The sequence below is a fragment of the Nelumbo nucifera genome, chromosome 1 (assembly GCF_055504915.1).
Source record: "Nelumbo nucifera cultivar China Antique chromosome 1, China Antique-T2T, whole genome shotgun sequence".
In the NCBI taxonomy this organism is placed as follows: domain Eukaryota; kingdom Viridiplantae; phylum Streptophyta; class Magnoliopsida; order Proteales; family Nelumbonaceae; genus Nelumbo; species Nelumbo nucifera.
Genome location: NC_142649.1, coordinates 103,280,726 through 103,308,299, shown reverse-complemented (window position 1 = coordinate 103,308,299; position 27,574 = coordinate 103,280,726). Strand labels below are relative to the sequence as shown.

At 40.6% G+C, this 27,574-nt stretch overlaps 1 protein-coding gene across 1 annotated transcript in view; it reads right to left on the bottom strand.

Moving 5' to 3' along the window:
• LOC104611901 (AP-4 complex subunit mu-like) overlaps positions 1-27,574 on the bottom strand; it is a 56,937-nt gene that overhangs the window by 7,891 nt on the left and 21,472 nt on the right. The window contains exons 3-9 of the mRNA XM_010279171.3: positions 22,541-22,744; positions 20,687-20,803; positions 20,444-20,572; positions 13,471-13,597; positions 12,968-13,071; positions 12,761-12,865; positions 12,572-12,666 (exon numbers count right to left, since the gene is read on the bottom strand). Coding sequence (XP_010277473.1) covers positions 12,572-12,666; positions 12,761-12,865; positions 12,968-13,071; positions 13,471-13,597; positions 20,444-20,572; positions 20,687-20,803; positions 22,541-22,744 — 881 coding nt within the window. The remainder of the gene's footprint in view (positions 1-12,571; positions 12,667-12,760; positions 12,866-12,967; positions 13,072-13,470; positions 13,598-20,443; positions 20,573-20,686; positions 20,804-22,540; positions 22,745-27,574) is intronic.

Below are 27,574 nucleotides of genomic sequence, written 5' to 3'. Positions count from 1 at the left end.
CATAGACAAATATAATAGTCTGCCCACAAGCCTCTGGAATTGTTTTACATCCTTGATAGTTTCACATTGACAATCACCTAATCTATGGTTTGGATCAATGGGGGAGTCAGCAGGCTTGACTCCAAGTTTTCCTGTATCCTATAATAAATCTAGGATGTATTTTCTTTGAAAAATGAAGATCCCCTTTTTCGAACGGGCCACTTCAATTCTAAGAAAATACTTCAAGGGACCTAGATCCTTCACCTGAAACTGGGTGGCTAGGAACTCCTTTAGTCTCTGAATTTCCACCTTCTAGTCGCCCATGACCACTATGTCATCAACATACACTATCAAGGCTGCAATTTTTCCCTCTCCTTTTTTCACAAATAATGTATGATCAGTCTGACACTGTTTATAACCAATCTGTTGTTCAACTAGGTGAAACTTGTTGAACCAAGCTCTCGGTGATTGTTTTATTTAGTCCATACAAGGACTTCTTTAACCTATACACCTTTTTTTCTTGGTCTTAAGCATAGAAACCAGGAGGTTGCACCATGTAGACATCTTCTTCAAGATCACCATTCAGGAAGGCATTTTTAATATCTAACTGATGGAGAACCCAATCAAGGTTAGCAACAAGAGAAAAAATAATTGTGATAAAATTCATCTTAGCAACTAGAGCGAATGTCTCTGCATAGTCTACTCCATACACCTGAGTAAACCCTTTCGCCACCAACCGAGCTTTGTACCTTTCTACTATACCATCAGCCCTATGCTTTACTGTAAAAACCCACTTGCACCCTACCAGTTCCTTTCCCACAAGAAGGTCCATTAATTCCCATGTACCATTTTTATGTAAGGCATCCATCTCTTCTTTCATTGCATCTATCCATTCAGGTACTGAAAGAGCTTCTACCACATTTTTGGGGATAGGGACACTGTCAATGGAAGAGAGAAGAGCACGAAAGGAGGATGAGATGTTCTCATATGAGATAAAGTGGGAGATAGGATGTTTGGTGGTAGAGGACCTAACTCCCTTCCTTTGTGCAATAGGGATGTCAAGGTCATTGGCAGAAAAAGAATCAGTAGCAAAACTGATAAAAAAAAATGAATCAATAGCAATAGGATCAGGAATGTCAACAGGAATAATAATACCTGGTGGGATGGATCTGTCCTCAGTGAATCTAATGATGTTGGCGGTACAGTTTCAAGTTGCTCCACAGCTTTTGAACGCGACTGACCCTTGTGGCAATGGAGAAAGACACGGAACGGAAAAGGGTCAAGTAAGGGAGGTAGCACTTGAAATTGTTTCTCCTCCACCCTATTCTCCCCCTGAGGAGAAATCGAAAAGAAAGGATCACTCTCAAAGAAAGACACATCCACAGAAACATAGTATTTCCAAGAAACAAAATCGAAACAATGGTAACCCTTTTGAGAAGAAGGATAGCCCAAGAATACACAAGGAAGAGTACGAGGGTCAAGCTTACCATGGGTAGGAGACAAGTTTTGAACAAAACAACCAAACACACGAATGGGAATAGAAAAAATGGGGGCTTCAGGGAATAGGAGCTTATGAGGGGCTTTGTACCCTATCACCCGAGATGGCATAAGGTTGATGAGATAGGTAGCACATAACACAACATCCAACCAAAAACGTTTTGGAACACTCATATGGATGAGTAATCTACAAGCCACTTCAAGTAGATGGCAGTTTTTTCTTTCTGCAACACCATTTTGTTGAGGAGTTTTGGCACAAGAGCTACGGCGGATAGATCCACACGAAGCAAAGAACTCCGTGAGATCACTGTGGAAGTATTCTTTGGCATTGTCAGACTAGAAAAATTGGATGTGTCTGAAATTGGGTGAATATCATGTGTTGGAAATCTTTTACAATCTTTGGTACTTCATCCCTAAACCGCATGGGATACACCCATGTATATCTAGAATAGTCATTGTTGACAGATGTTGTTGTAGACATGTTTAGTACCGCAAGGGTACTTTTGTAATTTCTTCATACTTTATGTTGTACGACCAGCCTAATATAAATAATAACATACTGCACACGCCTGCAGGGTTCTTTTGGGCTCTCAGTCCTCTCGCCTCTCCTCTCTTTCTCTCCTCTCTTTTCTCTTCTCTTCTCTTGCTCAACATGGTATCAGAGCAAGTCATCCAGGCCTGAAGGGTGATGTCAAGCTAATCTGATTTGTTCATCCTCCAATGTCGAGCAGTCAGTCTCTTCATCTCCCAACCGTATCCATCTGCTGTTCGACCTTAAGCAAGAAGATGCCTGCCTGACTTTTCATCTTCCTGCGCAGAAAGCAGTTCTGGTTATAGAGAGTTTCCTATCTGATGTTCAAAGAAGTCTGCCAACATTGACTGTTCGGATGCAGAGAGGCTATCATCTGATGTTCAAGAAGGTATTATCTACTGTTCATCTACTGTTCGGGTGCCCTGGTATTCAACTGAAGTTTTTTTTTGTTTTTCTTTGCACCCATTGATGGACTGTTGATGCCCTAATATTCGACTGTGGTGTTCCTTTTTGTGTTACTGCTGTTCGGCTACCCTGTTGATGGACTGAAGTAGCTCCTTCTTTTACTTTGATCTCATTGACTGTTCGGTTGCCCTGAAGTTGGCACTGTACCAGGTCTGTCGATTAGGTGTGTGGTGAACTTCACCTTGTATCTTCCATTCTGTTGAAAGGTCATATGATCTCTATAAAACTGTAGGTCATACAGACCTGTTTATGTACTGCAACTGCAGTGTTTGTCTTTTGGATTCCTATAAAACTGTAGGTCATACAGACCTGTTTATGTACTGCAACTGCAGTGTTTGTTCTTGGATCCCTGTGAAACCGTAGGTCATAAGGACCTGTTTGTGTGCTGCAGTAGCAGTCTTTTTAGTGGACTGAAGGTCAGGAAGTGCCTAGTGCCTTCTGTAACAGCTCTGTGAGGCAATGCTCCTTCTTTGGGTGCTGTTTTTTAAACCTGAAATCATGAGTGGTGAAGATTTAGCCACATTTGGAGTTTCTTCAATGCTGAATGGAATGAGTGGGGGTGGTGACCTATCCTTTCCTATGGCTGTTGTCCCTCTTGATGGTCTAAATTACCTAGAGTGGTCAAAAGGAATCAAGTTATACATCACTACAAGGGGGAAAATAGGCTATATTAATGGGAAAATTAAAGAACCACACTCTGGGAGTGCTGAATATGATAGATGGAATCAGGAGAACAGTATGGTTATGTCTTGGCTCTTGGTCTCCATGCAACCTCAAATAAGGAAGAATTTCATGTGGGCTGAAACTGCAAATGAGATCTGGGAACAAGCAAAATCTACATATTCAGAACTGCGACACTATGCCAAGATCTATCAACTGCAGGCAGAATCGTCTACTTGTAGACAGAGGGAGAGGTGTTTATCAGTATATTACTCTGACTTGACTTCTGTCTGGAAGGAGTTGGACCATTACCAGAATGTGGATTGGAAGTGTGATGAGGATGCAAAACTGTACAAGAAACTTGTCTCCCAGCAAAGAGTGTTTGCCTTCTTACATGGTCTGAATCCTATGTATGAATCTATCAGAGTACAAATTCTCAGTTCTAAGGATCTTCCATCAGTTTAGGAAGTTTATGCTCTTGTACAATCTGAAGAGAACAAAAGGAATTTGATGAACAGCCCTGGTGGGGATGCAGTTGTGTTGGCAGCAAAAGGGGGTGTCTCTACTAGTGTGGGACCTTCTTCCAGGAAAGGAGATCTCTAGAAAAAAATAGAAGATAAGGACATATTGTGGTGCACTCATTGCCAGAAACCCCGACACACCAAAGATACCTGTTGGGATCTTCATGGGAAACCAAAATGGGCTCAAGATCTGAATAAGAAGCAAGGTTCAGATGTGAATAAAAGGTCCAGACAGCAAGGTACAAAGAAATACAACATGGCCAACATGGCTACTCGGGAAAATCAGCCCTCCATCCCTACTGTGACTCAGACACATCTCTCTGGATCTGACCCGAGGGAGGATATTATGAATTCCTTCCGTGACCATTTAGAGCTCTATGGTGGAGCAATTCGTCAGATGGATGCTCCTCCCTCAACCTCATTTGCATCTACGTCAGGTAACTCTGCCACAGCTTTCCATGTTGCTTCTGACACCCTTGACTCTCCATGGATCATTGATTCTGGAGCGTCAAAACACATGACTGGTACGCCCTCTTACTTTAAAACCTATAACCTTCTTTCTGGAAGAGACAAGGTGAGACTAGCTGATGGATCATACACTTCCATAGCTGGTCAAGGAACCATCTCTCTTCCCCTTGACCTTACCCTCTCTGATGTCCTACATGTTCCAAAATTTCCCATTAATTTGTTCTCTGTTAGTAGTGTTACTAATTCCATAAACTGCTGAGTGACTTTTTTCCCTTCTCATTGTGTGATTCAGGATCTGGCCTCAGGGAGGACGATTGGTAGGGGACGTATGGTTGATGGACTTTACATGCTGGAGAATAAGGCTGGTCTTCATGTTACAGAGTTTATGAATCAGTCCTGTAAGAGTCAAGTTTATTTATGGCATTGTCGCCTTGTTCATTTGTCTTTTGAATCTTTAAAAGTTGTATTTCCGTAACTGTTTAAGTCAATGTTCGTTTCAGATTTCTCTTGTCAAACGTGTCAGTTAAGTAAACATTGTAGAACTCATTTTCTTCAAAAAAATAGTAAATCTGAATTTCCTTTTCACATTGTTCATTCTGATGTATGGGGCCCTGTTACTTTACCATCTGAGAGTGGTGCGAACCAAGGAGAAAGTACCAAAAATTATCCAAGATTTTCAGCAGATGGTCTTCACTCAATTTCAGACTGAAATCCAAATTTTTCAGTCAGACAATGCGAAAGAGTTTTTTCATAGTGATCTCACGGAGTTCTTTGCTTCACGTGGTTCACTTCACCGTAGCTCTTGTGCCCAAACACCACAACAAAATGGTGTGGCTGAACAGAAGAACCGACATCTCCTTGAAGTGGCTCGGGGTTTACTACTCCATATGAATGTCCCCAAACGTTTTTGGCTTGAGGCTGTTCTTTGTTCTGCCTACCTCATTAACCGTATGCCCTCTTGTTGGTTAGAGTACAAAGCCCCACATCAGCTTTTCTTTCCTAAGGCCCCCCTTCTTCCCATTCCTCCTCGTGTATTTGGTTGTCGGTGCTCTATCCAAAATCTGTCTCCCACCCGTGGGAAATTGGATTCTCGTGCTATTCCCTGCATATTCCTTGGTTACTCCTTCACTCAAAAGGGATGTCGTTGTTTTGATCCTGTTTCTCGGAAATTCTATGTCTCCATGGATGTTTCTTTCTTTGAGGATGAGCCTTTTTTTCCTGTTTCTCCTCAGGGGGAGCGTAGGCATGAGGAGAAACTGGTTCAGCTCCCTTCTCTTCCTGATCCTCCGCCTTTTCGTGTCTTCTTTCATCGTCGCAAAGGCCAACCAAATTCAAGAGCTGTGGAGAATCTAGAATCTGTACCTCCAGTGCCATCAAACTCCTCGGGGGAAGATCATACCCACTCAGGTAACTTGGCTCCCAATGATGTTCATGATTCTATTGAAATTGATACCTCTACTGCTAATGACCTTGACCTTCCTATTTCTCATAGGAAAGGTGTTAGGTTGTGCACCACTAAACATCCCATTTCCAACTTTGTTTCCTATGAGAACATTTCACCCTCATTTCGTGCTTTCCTTACCTCTATTGACAGTGTCCCTATCCCTAAGAATGTGGCAGAAGCTCTTTCAGCACCTGAATGGACAAATGCCATGAAGGAAGAAATTAATGCCCTTCATAAAAATGGCACATGGGAACTTGTAGATCTTCCTAAGGGAAAGAATCCAGTTGGATGTAAATGGGTGTTCACTGTCAAGCATAGGGCTGATGGAACGGTGGAGAGATATAAAGCTCGCTTAGTGGCAAAGGGGTTTACTCAAGTGTACGGAGTTGATTATGCAGAAACTTTTGCCCCTGTTGCCAAGATGAACTCCATTAGAGTTCTTTTCTCTCTTGTTGCTAATCTGAATTAGGATCTACATCAGCTTGACATCAAGAATGCATTCTTGAATGGTGACCTTGAAGAGGAAGTTTACATGATTCAACCCCCTGGTTTTTTGGCTCAAGGAAATGAACAAAAAGTGTGCAAGTTGAAGAAGTCTTTATACGGGCTAAAACAATCACCAAGAGCTTGGTTCAGCAGATTCCATGTTGCGGTTCAGCAGAGAGGATACAAGCAATGTCAATCAGATCACACACTATTTGTGAAAAGAGAAGGTAAAATGGCTGCCTTGATAGTATACGTGGATGACATAATTGTTACTGGTGACTGGAAGGATGAAATCCAGAGGTTGAAGGGTTTCCTTGCTACTCAGTTTGAAGTGAAGGATCTAGGACCTCCCAGATACTTCCTTGGAATTGAAGTTGCCCGATCAAAAAGGGGTATCTTCATTTCCCAAAGGAAATATGTCCTAGATTTACTTCAGGACACTGGAAAGATGGGAGTGAAGCCAGTTGACTCTTCCATTGACCCCAACCATAAATTAGGTGACAGCCAAGGTGAACCTCTCAAGGATGTGAAACAGTTTCAGAGGCTTGTAGGGAGATTGTTATATCTTTCTATGACTCGTCCAGACATTGCTTATGTTGTTGATGTCCTCAGTCAGTTCATGCATGCACCTAGGTCCACTCACCTTGAAGCAGCAGAAAGAATCCTCCAATATCTAAAAAAGTTTCCTGGTGCTGGATTGTTATTTCAAAGGCACAGGCATTTGAAAGTTGAAGTTTATACAGATGCAGATTGGGCTGGATCTCAAAGTAATAGAAAGTCTACTAGTGGCTACTGCACCTTTATAAGAGGGAACCTTGTTACATGGAGGAGTAAAAAGCAAAATGTGGTGGCTAGATCCAGTGCTGAAGCTGAATATCGTGCAATGGCTCATGGAGTAGCTGATGGTATGTGGATAAAGAATCTGTTGTGTGAGTTGGGTTTCCCAGTGGACAAGCCTATGACTCTATTTTGTGATAACAAAGCAGCTATAAACATTGCTGCTAACCCAGTGCTACATGATAGAACAAAACACATCGAAGTTGACAAGCATTTATCAGAGAGAAGGTCATCACAGGCGAAGTATGTACACCCGATGTCAGCTCTGAGAACCAGCTTACAGACATCTTTACAAAAGAGCTACACCATTCCAGACATCATAATCTCTGTGACAAGTTGGGCATGATTGATATATATGCTCCAATTTGAGGGGGAGTGTTGACAGATGTTGTTGCACACATGTTTAGTACCACAAGGGTACTTTTGTAATTTCTTCATACTTTATGTTGTACGACCAGCCTAGTATAAATAATAACATACTACAAACGCCTACAGGGTTCTTTTGGGCTCTCAGTCCTCTCGCCTCTCTTCTCTTTCTCTCCTCTCTTTTCTCTTCTCTTCTCTTGCTCAACAGTCATCAATAAAAGTAATGGAATATTTATAACCAAGTTCAGATGGTAAAGTAATGGGGCCCCAAACATCAGAATAAACAATATGGAAAGGAAAATCGGATTTATTATTTCTTGAAGGAAAATGATTTCTACAATGTTTGCTCAACTGACAAGTTTGACATTTGAACTCAAACACTGATACTGATTTAAATTAATCCGAAAGTAAGACCTTTAGCGACTCAAAAGATAAATGACCCAAACAACTATGCCATAAGTAAACTTGACTCATACTAGACTGACTCATAGACTCAATGACCGCAAGACTAGCTTTGTTCTCCAGCATGTAGAGACCATCCACCATACGACCTCTACCAATCATCTTCCCCAAATCCAGATCCTGTAGAACACAAGAAGGGAAAAAGGTCACTGAACAGTTTAATGAATTTGTAATGCTACTGACAGAAAACAAGTTTATAGGAAATTTCGGAACATGTAATACATTAGAAAGGGTAAGTCCAAAAGGAAGGGTTACGGTTCCTTGACCAGCTATGGTGGAAAAAGAATCATCAGCTAGTCTCACTTTGTCCCTACCATATAAAAATTTGATAGGATTGAAAGCAATTTGACTTACCTGTCATATGGTTTGAAGTTCCAAAGTCAATTATCCAAGGGGAATCAGGTGAATGGGAAGACACATGGAAGGTTGTGGCAGGATTACCATTACCTGAAGTAGATGCAAAATAAGTCAAGGCAGGAGGAGAAGAATCCATCTAGCGGATTGCTCTCCCATATAGATCCAAGTGGTCACAAAAAGAATTAATGATATCTTCCCAGGGATTGGCAACGGACGGGCGATCCTAGTTAATAGCAGTAGATGGCTAAGGCTCCTAAGAGGCCAAGTGACTTTGTTGTCCTAGCTTCTTATTTTGATCTGATTTCTTACTCAACTCTTGGGCCCACTTTGGATTTCCATGGAGGTCCCAACAAGTATCACAAGTTTGTTTGGCCTTCTAGCAATGAGTACACCATAACAAATCCTTATCATCCACTCTCTTCTGGAAGTCACCCTTCTTAAAGGAATTATTGCCTCCTACACCCATACTCCCTTTAGCCACTAAGGCAATCTGCTCCCCCTCGGAGCTATTCACCACACTTTGCCTACTCTCTTCGGACTGTACTAGAGAATACACTTCTTGTACTAAAGGAAGATCTTTACTTCTTAATATCTAAACTCTGAGGGACTCATATACAGGGTTCAGCCCCAAGAGAAAGGCAAAGACCCATTGTTGGGAAACCAAAGACTTGTAGGCCTTAGCATCAGCATCACACTTCCAATCAATCTTCTGATAGTGATCTAGTTCTTTCCAAATTGAGGTCAAATCTGAATAGTGGGCTGAGAGGGTCCTCTCCCCTTGCTTACAAGTAGAGGAGGCAGCTTGCAACTGGTATATTTTGGCATAATGGCATTGCTCAGAATAGGTAGATTTTGCCTGCTCCCAAATCTCAACAGCTGTTTCAGCCCACATGAAGGTCTTCCTGACTGGAGGTAACATAGAAAGTAACAGCCATGACATCACCATGTTGTTTTCCTGATCCCACCTATCATGCTCTTACCCCCTGAGACTCCAGTTCTTTAGTTTTACCATTAATATAGTCCACCTTCCCCCTGGCTGTTATGTATAGTTTGATTCCCCTTGACCATTCTAGGTAGTTAAGGCCATCAAAAGGTATCACAGCCACGGGGAAACTCATGTCAAATCCTCCACTTACTCCACCTTGACTGGAGAACACTAGACAGGATAGAATCCTCAGATGGCATGTTATAAGATTTAGATTCCCAGATCAGTTCTGTTCAAAATCAGTCACAGTTCAGCCACAATTCATTAACAGTTCAGTTCAGTTCCGCCACTGTTCAATTACAGTTCAGTCACAGTTCAATCCCCAATTCAGTTCAGCCACAGTTCATCCATGTTAGAATGCTCGATTCAGGGGCATTTTGGTCATTCTGGTGTATCTTATTGAAAGTGAAATGTCTATTGTATCTGAGTTTAAGTTATGTGTCCCATCTTCTCTGAGGGACAAAATTGACTTTCTTGTAACTCAAGTTTTTCATGAATAAAAGTCAAGTGGGTCGGCTAGGAGAGTGACTTTTGAACATCCTCTCTTCTAGTCTGGCCGAACACTCTTCTCTCCTTCTTCTTCTTCTTTCTCCTTTCTTTCTTCTTTCTTCTTCTCTACTTTGACCTAGAAACAACTAGGGTTTATTCACAATCACTGTTCAATCCCCAATTCAGTTCAGCCACTGTTCAATTTCAGTTCAGCCAGTCAAGTATAAATTTTTGGGATACCACATAGATCAGCTTGTTTGCACATTGCTGAAAGACAGTTCAGAAACAAAAAAGGGCAATTCTGGAGCTAGGCTGACTTTGTATGTACCCTTTTATCACTTTTCTTGGATACACAGCTACTGGAAATGTTTCCAAGATAGCCGACCACTGTCTTACAGTTACAGATCATTTAGACCTACACAGCCCAGTTGTCTGGGTAAAAAAAAAATTCAGGATCACACGATCCACAGTTCAAAGAGACCTATCAGGTCATCTAGACCTCCAAAAACCCACTTACCTGGGTACAAGAGAGGATCACACGATCCACAGAAGAAAGATCTATCTTCGCATAATCAGATTTCCCTTCCTTTAAGGGTTTCTTGGCACACAGACAAGGAAGAAGAGAAGAAGACTAGTAGAACCCCCTTCAGATCAGTCCGATCTGCTTCTTGATCAAATTCGATCCACAGCAAGGAGAAGTCAAAAAAGGAAAACTTAACACACTCTTTCTGATCTTAGAAAACCTGCTCTGGTACCATGTTTTCCAGGCCAGAGATATCAGAGGAGGAAGAAAGAAGAGGATGAGAGAAGAAAAATTGGATTCAAAACTTATGGCTGGCGGCACCAGCTATTAGCTTTTATATTAGGGCGACCCAACTAATAATAAAGATAAGATCATAAGAGGAATTACAAGAGTGCCCCTGCAGCATTAAAGAACAGAAAAATAAATAAAAAACAAACTGATTTCAACATCTATCATATGCTTTCTCTAGATCAATGAACACCACATGAAGACCTTTCTTTTTCTCTCAAAACTTTTCTATCAGTCTTCGCCAAAGAGAGGATTGGAAGTACTACACTTATATCGAGATAGAAAACCACAATATCAGTTTAACATAGAATCTCGGAAAAAATGAAAGAACGAAAGGAAAAGTGAAATTTAAAGAGACAGGGAGGCACAAGAGTAGACCACTCTCTACCCCTGAAGCTTTCACAAAAAATGTTGCCAACAAGAAAAAGATATTATAGTCTCTTCACTACTGCACAAAGAGAAGAGTCTCAAAGTAGCAGAAAATGATACTACATTGACTTGGCAAATAAACACTAAACACCCCTGGGGACAGTCAACCTACCTTAGGAATATTCCAAGCATTGCACAAATCCCAAAACTTAATTCTAAGAGTTCCACTTCTCTCCATAAGCCATTAAACAAACACAGCCAAAAAGAATAACAAAAGTAGCTTAGTAATCAAAAAAATCAATCCAATGATCAAAGCAAGCAGAAACTACAAAACTGCCACTAGGACCAAGAAAATGGAGAAACAAGATTTCTCTTGTATGGATGAGAGAACTTTTGATTTGATTCTTCACAGCCCATGTTTATGTGGACCACACTTCTGGTTTTTGCCAATTTTCCTGTCATCCTTTAGCGAGCTAGGAATGAGGCCAGAAATTTACAGGCCTTTTCTTCCTTGTCTTAGATCTGATGACCTTTTGGACACTCAAAGAGGGTCAAATCAATCTAGTGATGATGCATATTCTACTGCATCAGTCTGCACATTGCATTTTAGATTCTCTATCTTGTTTTACCCATCTTTATCTTCAAGCTCTCATCTCCCCCCCCCAATGAGAAAATATTATTATGTCCTCACCCAAGAAGGATAAACTAGTTCTTACACTATGATGATGAGATCATCTCTACATCCCATACCTTATCTATTTCTACTCAATTAACTCAACTCCTCCCGAGGTTTTGGGACCAACTCCCCAGGCTTGACAAGAAATTTTCATTTTTTTCATTTTTTAACTTATTCTTTCTTCTGGGGGGAGAGGGAAGTTGTGGAAGAGGTGTTTTGTAGCTTAGCAATCTACTGTAGAGGTTTAGATTCTCCAGTACAATCAGCCAAGGACAGGAAACACCCACAGCAAGCTGAAGCTCACATTCTGCAAACAAGCATCCACTAAAAAATAGAAGCCCGTGTGTTGGTTCCTCAATACTACTATACTACCATCAAAAACAGGAACCAGTGACACAAACCTCCCAATACAACAGACAACCTAAAACTGAAGAAAAACCCATCCAAAAAAAAGCAAAAAGAATTTGATTAGACTCCAACCCTTAAAGGGTCTAAGAAGTATAATGCCAGCAAAGTGAAGCCATATGGAGAGAAGAAATCTTTCAAAGTTGCTCTTTCTTTTCTTTTTTCCCTTTTGTTTTTCATTTATTTTTTCTTAAAAAGTTACATTTGGATTTTGGACAGGATTGACATGTTAGCATTATTGTTGTGATGTCTGTAATAAACTTACAATTTTTTTTTAGGAAAAAAAAAAGAAAAAATGTAAATTTTGGGGCAATGTAGCAATCTAATACATCTTTATTAGAAAAGATCCAAATAATGAAGAAAATCAACAATTTCTCGTCTGTAATTTAATACTTAGGCTGTGTTTGGTTGCAATGCAAATCTATTTGAACTGATGCAAAATATGGTAGTGAAAATAATTTGGGTGCAAATTCTGATTTATTTTTGCTTCAAATTTTACCTCATTTTGTTTGATAGCAGTACAAATGAAGATAAGACCGAAAGTAGAATAAAACAAAACCCAAAACAAAATAAAGTAAATTTACATTTTTTTCATTTGCATTCTCATGCATTTGTACTAGTGCAAATAAAATTGCACTGCAACCAAACGCAACCTTAGTCGTGGGTTCCAGGGAACATTGAAGAAAATCCTTGGGGTTGGCATTGCCATATAAAACCATCAAGATAAGAAATGAAACCACATAAGCAAAAAAGAAAGAAAACCTGGTGGTATATGTTGGCACTGGCATCTGTACTAGAACCGTGTTTGCAGTTATGCTTGAGGAGAAGTCAGCACGTATCTTAAGAATCACCTCAGCCTAAGGCAGGAAAAGAAAGTTTTAAAACCTTATCAAGATTATAAGATATTACCATCCAAACTACGATAATTTCTAAGAAAAAAATTGTATTCACCCTAAGGGATCCTGCTTCTTCAATCAAAGCATTGATACGAAAGGGAGGTTTAAATTCCTGGGTCATACGGTAATTCATTACTGGAAATTCACCATCAGGAGCTACCTGTAAAACAAAAGTTGGATTGAAGAAACAAGTTAGCAGCTTCAGTAATAGAAATGCAATCTAAAAACAAACTGCAGACTACAGTATCTCAATTTTACTCACCAAAGTCAAAGTTCTGTCTACATCAAAACTATCAAGATGTACAGATTCATGGAAATTACAATCATCTAGTATCACCGTCCCTGCTCCAGCAGAACTACTATAACCTGTTGCAAAAAATAGCACCAATGACACAATGCTAGGAAGAATTGTAAACAAATAATTGCCAAGATCTTTCCTTAGAGAAATAGAGAACATTGGATGTGCATACACCAGATGGATGACAAATACCCTAGCTGACAATAAAATATATAATTAAAAGAGAAAGGATGGACCATGCACCTCCATCAGAAAACTGAATGAGGACGACGAAAACAAAATGGAGACTGCTACACCTTTTACTTCATGTTTCAAATATAAATCATAAAACCCTCTAGGCATCATTTTCCAAATCCATACATGTTGGAATAATAACTTTAAAGCATCAGAATAATGGAAAAACAGTCTACAGATGCAAAAAGTAACATCTATTCGTAGTATATTAGATTGTAAACCCATAGAAATACCATATATAGACCTCCCATCTCTCCCTATGCTCAGGTCTTCATTAAGGGCTAGACGGATTTCTGGGTTGCCAGTAAGATAACTCTTCATTTGAATGGTTCCATCAATTTCAGAAGTAAGTATGTAACCCTGTTTAACCAATATAAGATTACATCAACCAGGTTTTACTCAAGAGGAACTAAGAAAGGGCAAATGAAAATTAAATTATAGAATTAGAGTTCATCTAGAAAATCAAAGGACCTTGGCAGCCATTAATTTACATGCACTACTAACTGTCAAACAAGATGTATAACAAAGAAATTGAGTTCTCATAGAGAGATGTGGATGAGAAAGATTCTGTTAAACCTACTTGTAGTTGGCATATAACAAAATTCTCTTAAAACATATCTAAATCATATCACATGCAATTTATATTTCTCATAATTTCTGTAAGAAAGTCTGAAGTGGCAGATCTATTACAATTATTCATCTGGTAGGTATGCATCTCTGGACACTTTCCTGCTACATGTACCAATGACCTAATTTTCTTACGAGTACAGAACTGAATTTTATTAATTACAAAATGAAAATGAGTACATTAAGGCAGGAAAGCCCAAATAAAAAGGCTATCCTCAGCTAACCTTCAAACAAAGTTGCTTTACTACAACCTGTCAACTCCAATAAAATCTACAGATATCAGCTTAGTGTTGGGTAATTTCCTAATGAAACAACAATCAGTATGCATACAGGAGCATGGGGAGCAGTCTAAAACTTAGTAGGGATGCAATAAAACAGAGGGAAATAGGACAACTAGCAAGGACAGAAGAGATGTAATGTAGCAAGAACCGATAGAGCAAATCATATCCATATAAGATTTCATTGATGCAACAAATGAACTATGCAGGAACTGTACAAAACTCAGAAATTCAAAGATAGCCATAATAGATCAATAATTGTGGCTCCACTTTCTGAGGCTAATACATAATTTAGACATTGTTCAGTAAGGCTGATATAAGTGAGTCCTAGAAAGAAGGATTTTGTCAAACTTTGAAACAAAAAGGAATCATCCATAAATGAAAGATACCAAATTTTCACAAGAATGAGCCTATTAATGCATTAATTTCACTTGGTGTTTGCTCCATACGAAAAGAAGGGTATCACCCAAGTAGATCATCAATGTAGCAAAAACTTGGATGATGAATTTATCTGTTGAAGTTTGACCTGCCATAGAATTCTGTCTTGTTCGTTGACTGTAGAGTAAAGTAGACAGCAAGAAGTAGGAGAGGAAAGAAGAAAAGAGAGAAGAGAGAAAAGAGAGAAAGGCTGGTTCGAATTAGGGAAAAAAGTTAATCCCTTGATTCGGCCAGACCTATTATTATATTATTGACTTATTGAAAAAGACTTGAGTGCCCTTCTTTAAGTAAGAGGCACTCGAACTAACATAACAGTACACATCAGCATTCTCAACAAGTACAAAGACTGAAATACCCCTTCACTAACACCACTAACACTCCCCCTCAAGCTGGTGAGTATATATCATATAATCCCAGCTTGTTACATATGTAGTCCACTCTCCCCCGACTCAAGCCTTTTGTAAACAAGTCTGCCCACTGGTTTCCCGTACTAACATATGCAGTTTCTATCACCCCATTCAGCACCTTCTCTCTCACAAAATGACAGTCAACTTCGATGTGCTTGGTTCTTTCATGAAACACTGGATTGGAAGAGATATGAACCGCTGCCTGATTGTCACAGTAGAGCTTCATTGGAGTACTGATGTCATATCCTATCTCCTGTAGAAGGTTCCTCAGCCACACTAGTTCACAAGCAGTATGTGCCATGGCCCTATATTCCGCTTCTGCACTGCTTCTTGCCACAACTGTTTGCTTCTTACTTTTCCATGTTACCAGGTTACCCCCCAGAAAGGTGCAATAGCCTGTGGTAGATCGTCTATCAGACATAGAACCTGCCCAATCAGCATCGGTGTATCCTTCTACTACCAGTTTTCCACCACTTCTGTACAGCAAACCACGACCAGGAGCTCCTTTCAGATACCTCACAATCCTTAGCACTGCATTCCAATGTGGGACCAAAGGTTTCTGCATGAACTGACTCACCACACTAACCGCAAATGAAATATCTGGCCGAGTAATGGTTAGATAGTTTAGTTTGCCTACAAGTCGTCGGTATCTGCCAGGCTCTTCAAACACTTCACCTATATCACTGCTCAGCCTCGTATTTGTTTCCATAGGTGTCTCAGCCGGTTTAGTACCCAACAATCCTGTTTCTTCCAGTAAATCAAGCACATATTTCCTCTGGCACAAATTAATGCCATGCTTAGATCTTGCTACCTCTATGCCCAAAAAGTATTTCAACTTGCCAAGGTCCTTTGTCTGAAAGTGTTCCTGTAGGAATGCCTTCAATCTGTCAATGCCCATTTTATCATTCCCAGTCACAACGATATCATCCACATACACCACCAATATTATTTTACCTGCCGAAGAGTCAAGACTGAAGACAGAGTGATCAACTTGGCACTGTTTCAGACCAAACTTCTTGACCACCTCACTGAACCTACCAAACCATGCTCGAGGGGACTGTTTAAGTCCATAAATAGCCTTCTTAAGTCTACATACCTTACCATCCTCCCCCTGAGCAACAAACCCAGGTGGTTGCTCCATGTAGACCTCCTCGAGCAAATCCCCATGCAAAAAGGCATTTTTGATATCGAGCTGATGGAGAGGCCAACCAGACATAGCTGCAAGGGAGATGACGACACGAACTGATCCTATCTTAGCAACCGGGGAGAACGTCTCCGTGTAGTCAATGCCATAGGTTTGGGAGTACCCTTTGGCAACCAGCCGCGCCTTCAGGCGCTCAACACGACCATCTGGCAAGTACTTAACACTATACACCCACTTACAACCGACAGCCTGCTTCCCAGGAGGAAGAGCGGTGAGATCCCAAGTGTGATTATGATGCAAAGCAGAGAGCTCTTCTTCCATAGCACGGCACCACTCTGGAGAGGTAAGGGCTTCCTGGACATCCTTAGGAACAACCACGGAGGATAACAAAGATATGAACTGGCGATGGGAAGCGGAGAGGTGGGTAAGTGAAACAAAATTGGAAATAGGGTGAAGGGTGCAAGTACGCTTACCTTTCCGTAAGGCAATAGGAAGATCTAGGTCGGAGGCTGGTGTCGAAGCTGGAGCTGGATCTGTCGACGGTGATGAAGCTGGAGGAGCTGCAGCCGGTACACGTGGGCGATGTGTATACACGTGACGGATGGGTGGACGGTCAACCAATGGTGGCACCGGAGGCAAGGACGTAGGCATGACTGGAACCAAAGGAGGTGGATCAGCCACAGGAAGAGGAAGAGGAGGTGGTGATGTGGGGGAAGCAGCAGCACCGGACCCCACGAAGAACGGAGTAGACTCAAAGAATGTAACATCAGCACATACCAAGGAACGACGAGAACTAGGATGATAACACTTGTACCCTTTCTGAGTTCGGGAATAACCAAGGAAGATACACTTCAGGGAACGTGCATCTAACTTGTCAGTCCCGGGACTCAGATTATGAACGAAGCAGACACACCCAAATACCCGAGGAGAAAGCGGAAACGGAGACATGTTGGGGAATAAGACACTAAAAGGAGAACGACCATCAAGGATAGACGTGGGCATCCGATTAATTAAGAAACAAGAGGTGAGCATTGCATCGCTCCAAAAAGTTTTGGGAACATTCATGTGGTGCATGAGGGAGCGTGCCGTTTCTACAAGATGGCGGTTCTTTCTCTCAGCAACCCCATTTTGTTGCGGAGTATAGGTACATGAAGTTTGGTGTATAATCCCATGGTGGTCCAAGTATTCTCGAAAAGATGAGGACAAGTATTCACGACCATTATCAGAACGGAAAATTTTGATGTGAACACCAAATTGATTGCGGATCTCAGCATAAAATTTCTGGAAGATGGAAAATAATTCACTTCTTTCTTTCATTAAATAGAGCCACGTCATTCTTGAACAGTCATCAACAAAAATAACAAAATATCGGTATCCATTATATGACATCACTTTATAAGGACCCCAAACATCTGAATGAATTAAAGAAAAAAGACTCGACACACGGTTATCGACCCTAGAACGAAAGGGAACACGATGGTGTTTCCCAAATTGACAAGACTCACAATCTAAAACAGAAAGTTGACTCAATGAAGGGACTAAGGACTGCAACACTTTCAGCGAAGGATGACCAAATCTACAGTGCCACTGGAGAGGAGAAATGGATGACTGAAGAGCCGTTGACGTTCGTCCACCACCATCAAGATAATACAGTCCACCGGCTTCATGCCCTCCACCAATCTTCATCCCCGTCTTGAGATCCTGAAAAACACACATAGAAGGGTAAAAAGTGATGGAGCACTTAAGTGACTTGGTCAGCTTACTAACAGACATAAGATTAAATGGAAGCTTAGGTACATATAAAACAGAGGATAGGGATACAGGGTCTAGGTCAACATTACCAACACCACAGATAGATGACGTGGAGCCATTAGCAAGGGTAACAGATTGTGATGTTGAGCAATGAGTGAGAGATGAAAACACACCTGGAGTTCCCGTCATGTGATCGGAGGCTCCAGAGTCAATAATCCAGGGGTTGGGTGTGGATGCCAAACAAGCCATACCTGAGTGTGCAAAGGAAGCTGTGTTCTGCTGCGACTTGGATTGAACAAACCTCTCATACTCATCACGAGGAACACTCACCATCTCCTTGCCTGGACCATCTGAGGGAGTAGAAGGCATCGGGTCAGCTGACCGTTTCTCCTGTGTAGGGCTGAAACTGGTGTCACTAGTCATGGCATGGTTGGCCCACGTCGAGGGAGGACCATGTAAGTCATAGCAGTAGTTAATGGTATGTCCATCCAAACCACAGTGAGTACACTTCCGTGGACCCGAGCCACGTCCTCTACCACGAGCTCCCCCTGAATCTCTGCCTCCAGTACGACCACCACCACGGATGTGTGTAGATCCACCACTACCACTCCTGCCAGGCTGGGTTCCTCGAGTCCCACTTCTGCCACCTCGGCCTCTTGACACTGCAAATGCTGATTTATCGGAGACATTAGAGTCCATAGATCCAATGGAAGCCCTCCGAAGACGAGCAAACACCTCCTCTAAAGATGGAAGAGCAGATCCCCCTAGTATCTGGGCTCGTACTGGTTCATACTCAGACTTCAGCCCCACCAGAAACCGTGTTACATCAAGCTGCTCTCGCTGTTGCTGTTGAACTTTGACATCTGAAGTGAGAGGATGATAGACATTTAACTCATTACGGATATTCCTCACATTGGCATAGTACTCCTCAAGGCTCTGATTTCCCTGTTGCAGATTGAAGTATTCCTGATACAGTTGATATACCCTAGTGGTATTATCCTGACCTGAATACAGTTTCTTGGCATGATCCCACACCTCTTTGGCTGTGTCAAGAAACATGAAGTTCACACTGATTTTGGGTTCCATACTGTTCCACAACCATGTAATGATCTGTGCATCTTCCTGTTCCCAGTCTTCATACTCCTGAGAATTAGCGGGGGGTTTCTCCTCTCTTATATGCTTCACTTTCTTCTTCGCCTTCAGAAAAACCTCTACAGACTTGGCCCAAGGGACATAATTCTCTCCATTCAGTTTAATGGAGGTCATTTGGACATTCAGGTAGTCAGTAGATATCATGACACTAGGTTTACTATCACTGTTATCTGCCATTGCCGAACTCCCTTAATTCTGAGCACTGAATTAGGAGCACTACACACTGCACACTACACACAGACACTTCATCGAAATCTGCACACTGATTTCAACAGCTGAGAACTGCAACACCACAAACCCTACTCACCGAAGTCTGTACACTGATTTCAGCAGTATTAAATGTTGAAAACTACAACACCACAACCCCTACTCACCGAGGTCTACACACTGATTTCAGCGATATCAAAAGCTGAAAACCACACTTGTAACACCACCAACATTAATCCACAACTATAGGAAGCTTCACCATTAAGTAGACACTATTGCCATTCGAATCACACACAAACCAGAATAAACCCTAGCATAAACCCTAGCATACTGCAATCTGAGAACCCATCATGCGAACTGTACTACACCTCTCATGTATTCCATAACAAAAAAAATATATAAAAAAAACTTTACCTCATCGCCTGAAGGCCAACCATACGAAGGGCTGAGACACCACTGCACCACACGTACCAGCCCTAACTAGGGCTTAGAAACCACAGCAACCAATCACCAACGACACAATCGGAGGCATAGAGACCTCCTAGGGAAGAGGGCGATCACTCCTTTTCAGCCCTTTTCCCAGTCTCCAACTCACAACTGAGAACCCCAAGTGAAACCCTAATTCGAATGCACAGAAGGCAGAATTCTAGCAAGTCTGATTTGGTGAACCTAGCTCTGATACCATGTTGAAGTTTGACCTGCCATAGAATTTTGTCTTGTTCGTTGACTGTAGAGTAAAGTAGACAGCAAGAAGTAGGAGAGGAAAGAAGAAAAGAGAGAAGAGAGAAAAGAGAGAAAGGCTGGTTCGAATTAGGGAAAAAAGTTAATCCCTTGATTCGGCCAGACCTATTATTATATTATTGACTTATTGAAAAAGACTTGAGTGCCCTTCTTTAAGTAAGAGGCACTCGAACTAACATAACAGTACACATCAGCATTCTCAACAAGTACAAAGACTGAAATACCCCTTCACTAACACCACTAACATTATCAAAAGAACAACCTCAGTATGAATGAAACTATTAACTGACCAACATGTTGGTTTTTCTCCTCAACATTATTCTTTTAAATTGTAAGACATTAAGGATGAATTCTTTGACCAGCATTTGTTTAATTTTCTTAAAGATTGATAGTATCAGAGATGTAGCATCACTAGGATAAAATGCTCATGAAATTGATCTAATGAAAGCAAAATACTCACACTAGAGCTGAAAGTCACACTTATTTTTTCAATTATGTCAACAAATATTTCCTCCCTCTTTCTTCCCCCAGGCTCATTTGCTACAACAGATTTTGTAACAGCTGTCCCTGGCATTTTTTTTGTTCCTTGCTGCAGAAATTCAAGTATTAGAAAATAATTACAGAATTAGCGCAGGTCGACAATCAAAATGTATACCATAAAGAATATGTGTATGAATATAATTGATCTGATAACTTAAAATACCATAAACATGGCAGCAGGGCCAAGGGTGGGCAAACGTGCAGCCTCAACCACAATTGGTTCATTAAATACATAAGACTTCAACACTTCAGTAGAAGTGGTCTGAACATAGCCAAAGTCCTGCAAAAACAAATTTCTTTCAAGTAAGATCTCTATAGCCAATGAAATTAACAAAAACAATATTTTAGAATATCAACTTTTCTAAAAGATTAAGAGTATTGATAAAAGAAGCTAATATGATGGCATAATCCCTAATCCTCATCATGACAAAGATAAGGTAGGGGAACACCAACAGGCTGACAAGTACATTTATAAAACAGAGCACCCATCTCCAGGCCTCCACTAGCCAAGATATCAGCAAGGTAGAGATGGATGACCTGGGAATCCATCTGAATAAGCTGCTCATTTCGTATTGCCAGAGAACTAGCTTCCCTAATGAAAAACCATAAACCCCATGGTTCATCTGAGCATGTAAGCATCCATCCAATGACCACTTTGGAATCTTCCTCTATTGCTGTTCTCTCTAGGCACAATGAGATTTCCACTCTAATTACCCAAAGCAGTCCATAGTCTCTGTCCTATGCTGCTATTTCTCAAGCTCAAAGGGAAGCAAACTAGCAAGGGAAAGAAGAGACAAGTAGGTTGAGACAATGATAAAATACAAATCATGTTTATTATACATGTACAGAAAAGTAAAAGCATATTTTCATCATTTTCATAAAGTTTTACTAGGTTTACCCCCGTTTGAGTTTTAAAACCATTTTGATAACTAATACATTTCTGCCATGTCTACTATGTTTTTCCATCTCCCAAAGAATTGAGATATACTCCAAAAGTGAAATTTAAAACCATGGAAAAAAGCACTATAAAAGACAATTCAGCTAACAAGATTAAAGAGAATTCTTCTACTCTCAAATACAAAGACAACAATGTTGATGCTATATTTTCTTCATGGTATATGATTAGCAAAGAACTCAGAATTCAGACCATTGACTATATAAGGGGACTCTAGCCAATCATAGATTGGATGAAAGGGGAAAGAGAAGGTTCATGGCACCTGAGGCATATGATCTGAGAAGTAAGTCATATGACAAGTAAAATGGAAGCATCTAGCAAGCGGATCCCTCAATCTTCTAACTCTATTGCTGATTCTCTAGCTCAACAATGAATGAATTGACAAAAGATGGTTTGGGGTCCTATCCTTTTGAATAATCTGATTGTAAATCAAAACCAGAATGCCAAATATAGAATGGGGTGAGCAGCACTGGGTGGGCTCTAGGAATGTAAAGAAAAACTTACTATTCTATACATATAAAATGTATACTCTGTTATTTTAATAAACGAAACCAGTTATTGAAAAAAAAGTGTGGATTAATGGTTCCTTCATTGGAAAATATGCTGATGGACATTATATACAGAAAAACCTGAAAATAAAGAAAAATGCCTTATAATGATAAGAATTGTCATTGCAGAAATGAACCAACCTAATACCACATAATTGTCATTGCATAGGACTTAATTGTTACACATGCTCTAAGGGGTATTCACTCCCCGGTTGTATCACTTTCTGTATATTATTGTCTATTTAATGAAAATTTAGTTACCTATCAAAAAAATACCACGTAATTAACAAGCTAAAATATTTAAATATCAAGGGATAAGCACAGAATTGGCAATGGAGGATGATTGGTTTGCAATTTTAAGTATACTTGTCAATTTGAACAGCAAATTTTAGTGAATTAGAAAAATTAATGGCAGACATTAAACCAAACATGAGACAAAAAAATTTTGTTCTTTTTGAGAACAGAATGATATAAAGATTCCATATGAAAGAAGACAGAACAAGAAGAAACTCACAATGACTTCATCAAGTAATTCATAAACAAGAACAAAGTTCTTTCGTAACGAATCTTCATTGAGAACCCCAAGGTAGTCTTTAATTACACGTGCAATTCTTTGCAGGAGCTCCAACACAAGAGAAGGTGACACATTAACTCGTGTGGTTGCAACAAACAATAAGCCAGCAACCTTCACATGGAAGTAGTTCACAGCATCCACATTCTATTGAGAGGCAAAAAAGAGAGATTCATAATAGTATGAATTGGAAAAGGAAGAATTATAAACAGATGCTCTATAATCTTTACTAACCAAAAGATGATATGGATTGATAGGCCACAAGTCAAATGAAATTAAAAAGTGCAACAAAATAACAAGTAATAATGGACTCAACAGTAATCAAACTAAAAAGACTAAAGTTTACATAATAACATCACTATAACATAGACAGAACTATGAGTCACCACATATAATTCTACATTCCAACCATCAAATATGTAGCAACAAAGAACCAATGTTTTAAAAAATGACCAGAAAATATGTAGCATCAAATATGACATAGACAAAACTAAGACTCACCACATACAATTCTACACTCCAACCATCAAATATGTAGCAACACAGAACCAATGTTTTAAAAATGACCAGAAAATGGAACTGCTTTTCCCTTCAGGTATCAGATCAGTAGTTCAACTATCTGGGTTAAATGGATCAATCCATAATGTCATAAATTACATAATAAAAATATTAAAAATACAAAAATAGATAAAATTGCAGAAAATACAGAAAAGTGCAAAAATTGCAGAAAAGATTAACCATGTCTATAATATTATGTATTCATCATATTAAACAAAAATAAGTTTAAAAAACAAGAATTATTGGTATTAATGATGGAAATGGCTAAAAACAAAATAAATGCAGAAAAAAGGGCTGAGATGGATATTTTTGAGGAAAAGTTAACTTTCATTAAACAAAAAGGGGGAGGGGATGTATATGAGGAGATATACAAACTGATAGAGCAAAAGGACAAAACAACAGCGTTATAAAAAAAATGGAAGACTATTTGCACTGTACTATGTACGTACAATCCCAGCCCACACCAGATCTAGCAAAAAATTAGCTGTTTGATTTAATTCCCTAAGAATCCATCTGTAGCTGCAAAGTAGAAAAGAAGACAGCTCATGAACTTTTGATAGGAGGTAAGCAAGCCTCCAAGGACCAGTTCCACCAGATTTAACCCAATTAATCGCATTTCTGGAGCCTCCCTCCACCAAAATGGTTGAAGCCTGAAAAGAGTAAACAACCCACAACCCAACAAGGAGGGCTTGCACCTCAGATTCCAAGGCATCTGTAACTGGACTGGGGCCACTGAAAGCCCACGGCAATCTGCCATTTGAAGACAAAAAGGACTCCCCCAGTACCTGCTGCCAGGGGAGGATTCAGAAAGCTTCTAAAGCTGCAATCTGTGAATAAACCCTAGTTGTTTCTAGGTCAAAGTAGAGAAGAAGAAAGAAGAAAGAAAAGAGAAAGAAGAAGAAGAAGAAGAGGAGAAGAGTGTTTGGGGCCAGACTAGAAGAGAGGATGTTCAAAAGTCACTCTCCTAGCCAACCCACTTGACTTTTATTCATGAAAAACTTGAGTTACAAGAAAGACAATTTTGTCCCTCATAGAAGATGGGACACATAACTTAAACTCAGATACAATAGACATTTCACTTTCAATAAAATACACCAAAATGACCAAAATACCCCTGACTCGAGCATTCTAACACTCCCCCTCAAGCTGGAGAGTATATATCATATAGTCCCAGCTTGTTACAAATGTAATCTATTCTTCCCCGAGACAATCCTTTTGTGAAAATATCTACCCACTGATTTCCTGAGCTCACATGAGATGTAGTTATTACCCCACTTATCACTTTCTCTCTCACAAAGTGACAATCCACCTCAATATGTTTAGTTCTTTCATGGAAGACAGGATTGGATGAGATGTGAACAGCAGCTTGGTTATCACAGTATAGTTTCATGGGTTTGTCAATTGAGAAACCCATCTCCTGTTGTAGGTTCTTCAGCCATACTAGTTCACATGTGGTATGGGCCATAGCCTTGTACTCTGCTTCCGCACTACTTCTTGCCACCAATGTTTGCTTCTTGCTCTTCCAAGTTACAAGATTGCCACCCAGGAAGGTACAATACCCTGTGGTTGACCTCCTGTTTGATATAGAGCCAGCCCAATCAGCATTTGTGTACCCTACTATCTCAAGAGGTCCTCCTCTTTGATATAACAAACCACGAACTGGAGCACCCTTTAGGTACCTAACAATTCTCAGAACAGCTTCCCAGTGAGGAACCCGGGGATGTTGCATAAACTGACTCACCACACTCACAGCAAATGATACATCTGGTCGGGTAATGGTCAGGTAGTTCAACTTTCCCACCAACCTTCTGTATCTTCCAGGATCATCAAACTCTTCACCTGCATCCACACTTAACTTGGCATTGAGTCCCATAGGAGTCTCTGCTGGTTTAGCACCTAACAACCCTGTTTCTTCAAGTAGATCAAGAACATATTTCCTCTGAAATAGGTTGATTCCCTGTTTTGATCTCGCAACTTCTATTCCTAAGAAATACTTTAGCTTCCCCAGATCTTTCGTATTGAAGTGGTCCTGTAAGAATTTTTTCAGCCTGTCAATTCCATTGTTGTCACTTCCAGTTATGACAATATCATCCACATACACGACTAGCAAGATTTTTCCATCTTTTGAGTTATAGCTAAACACGGAATGATCAACCTGACATTGTTTCATCCCAAAGGCCTTCACCACTTCACTGAACCTGTCGAACCATGCACGAGGAGATTGTTTCAGTCCATAGATTGCCTTTTTGAGCCTGCACACCTTACCAGCCTCCCCCTGAGCAACAAACCCTAGTGGTTGCTCCATATACACCTCCTCAACAAGATCACCATGTAGGAAAGCATTTTTTATGTCAAGTTGTAGGAGACGCCAATCATACATAGTAGCCAATGAGATCAACACCCGAACTGAACCAATTTTAGCCACAGGAGAGAATGTCTCCATATAGTCCACACCATATAACTGAGATAGCCCTTGGCCACTAACCGTGCCTTCAATCGTTCCACACTGCCATCATGAAGATGCTTCACTGTATACACCCAACAGTGTGCTTACCAAGAGAAAGGGTGGTGAGTTCCCACGTATGATTATGTTGTAGAGCAAAGAGTTCTTCTTCCATGGCTTGCCGCCACCCTAGAGAGGCAAGGGCTTCCTATACAGTCTTGGGAATGGGAACCGATGAGAGTAATGATATAAACTTGGAATGAGAAGCAGAAAGGTGAGCAGTGGAAACATAGTCTGAAATGGGATGAGAAGTACAAGTACGTTTACCTTTCCGCAAAGCAATAGGGAGATGAAGATCTGAGGGAGAAGGAGTAGTAGCAGGATCTGTCGGCGGTTGCTGAAGTGGAGGAGGAGCCGAAGCGATACACTTGAGTAATTAGCGGCCTCTCTGTAGTAACTGGCATATGATGTGCATCAGCAGTAGGAGTGGGAGCTATGGGAAGGGGGTCCACAACCGGAACAGGAAGAGGAACCACAGAGGGAAAAGAAGAGACCCCGGCATTGGAGAAAAAAGGAACTGACTCAAAGAAAGTGACATCAGGGCACACAAACGATTTATGAAACTTAGGGTTATAACACTTGTACCTTTTCTGAGTCCTTGAGTAGCCAAGAAAAATACACTTCATAGCCCGAGCATCTACCTTGTCTACTCCAGGCCCCAAGTGCTGAACAAAACAAACACAGCCAAAGACTCTTGGGGTGAGAGGAAAGGGAGACAAAGTGGGGAACAACACGAAGAAAGGGGATTGACTTCTAAGGATTGACATGGGCATCCGATTTATTAAAAAACAGGATGTAAGAACAGCATCACTCCAAAAGTGCTTTGGGACATGCATATTGATCATCAAGGACCGAGCAGTTTCAAGAAGATGTCTATTTTTCCGTTCAGCTACACCGTTTTGTTTCGGGGTGTAGGCACAAGAAGTTTGATGAATTATTCCATGATGTTCAAGGTATTGCTGAAATGATGAGGAGATGTATTCTTTGGCATTATCGGAGCGAAGTATTTTCATATGAACACCAAACTGAGTGCGTATTTCAGCATGAAATTTCTGAAAAATAGAGAACAATTCACTACAGTCTTTCATAAGATAGATCCATGTCATCCTTGAAAAGTCATCAACAAAGATTACAAAATACTTAAACCCATTGTATGACACCACTTTAACTGGACCCCATACATCAGAATGAACTAAAGCAAAAGGACTTGAGACACAACTATCAGTTCTTGGACTAAATGAGACTCAATGATGTTTTCCCAACTGACAGGACTCGCAATCTAATGATGAAAGATGACTCAAGGAAGGAACTAGCAGCTTCAAAGCCTTGAGAGAGGGATGACCAAGTCTGTAGTGCCATTGGAGAGGAGTAAGAGACGACTGAAAAGCCACTGGAGGGCCACCACCATCAAGGTAATACAAACCACCGGCTTCATGCCCTCCACCAATCTTCGTCCCCGTCTTGAGATCCTGAAACACACAAGAAGAAGGATAGAAGGTTACAGAACAATTAAGGGACTTGGTTAATCTACTAATAGACATAAGGTTAAAAGGGAACTTAGGAACATATAAAACAGATGCTAAAGACAATGAAGAGAGATCAACATCACCAACACCACAAATAGGAGATGTAGAACCATTAGCAAGTGTAACTGTCTGAGATGTGGAGGTGCGAGAAAGGGAAGAAAATACATCAGGAGTCCCAGACATATGGTCCGAGGCGCCAGAATCAATGATCCAGGGTGAGGCTTTGGAAGTTAAACAAGTCATACCTGAATGGGCAAGTGTAGTTGTGTTCTGCTGAGACGTTTGAAGGAACTGCTCATATATTTCCCGTGGTACACTCACCATTTCCTGCCCGGAAGCACAAATGGGTGTGGAGGGGGTTGGTGCAGTTTGCTGGCTTTCAGTAATTGT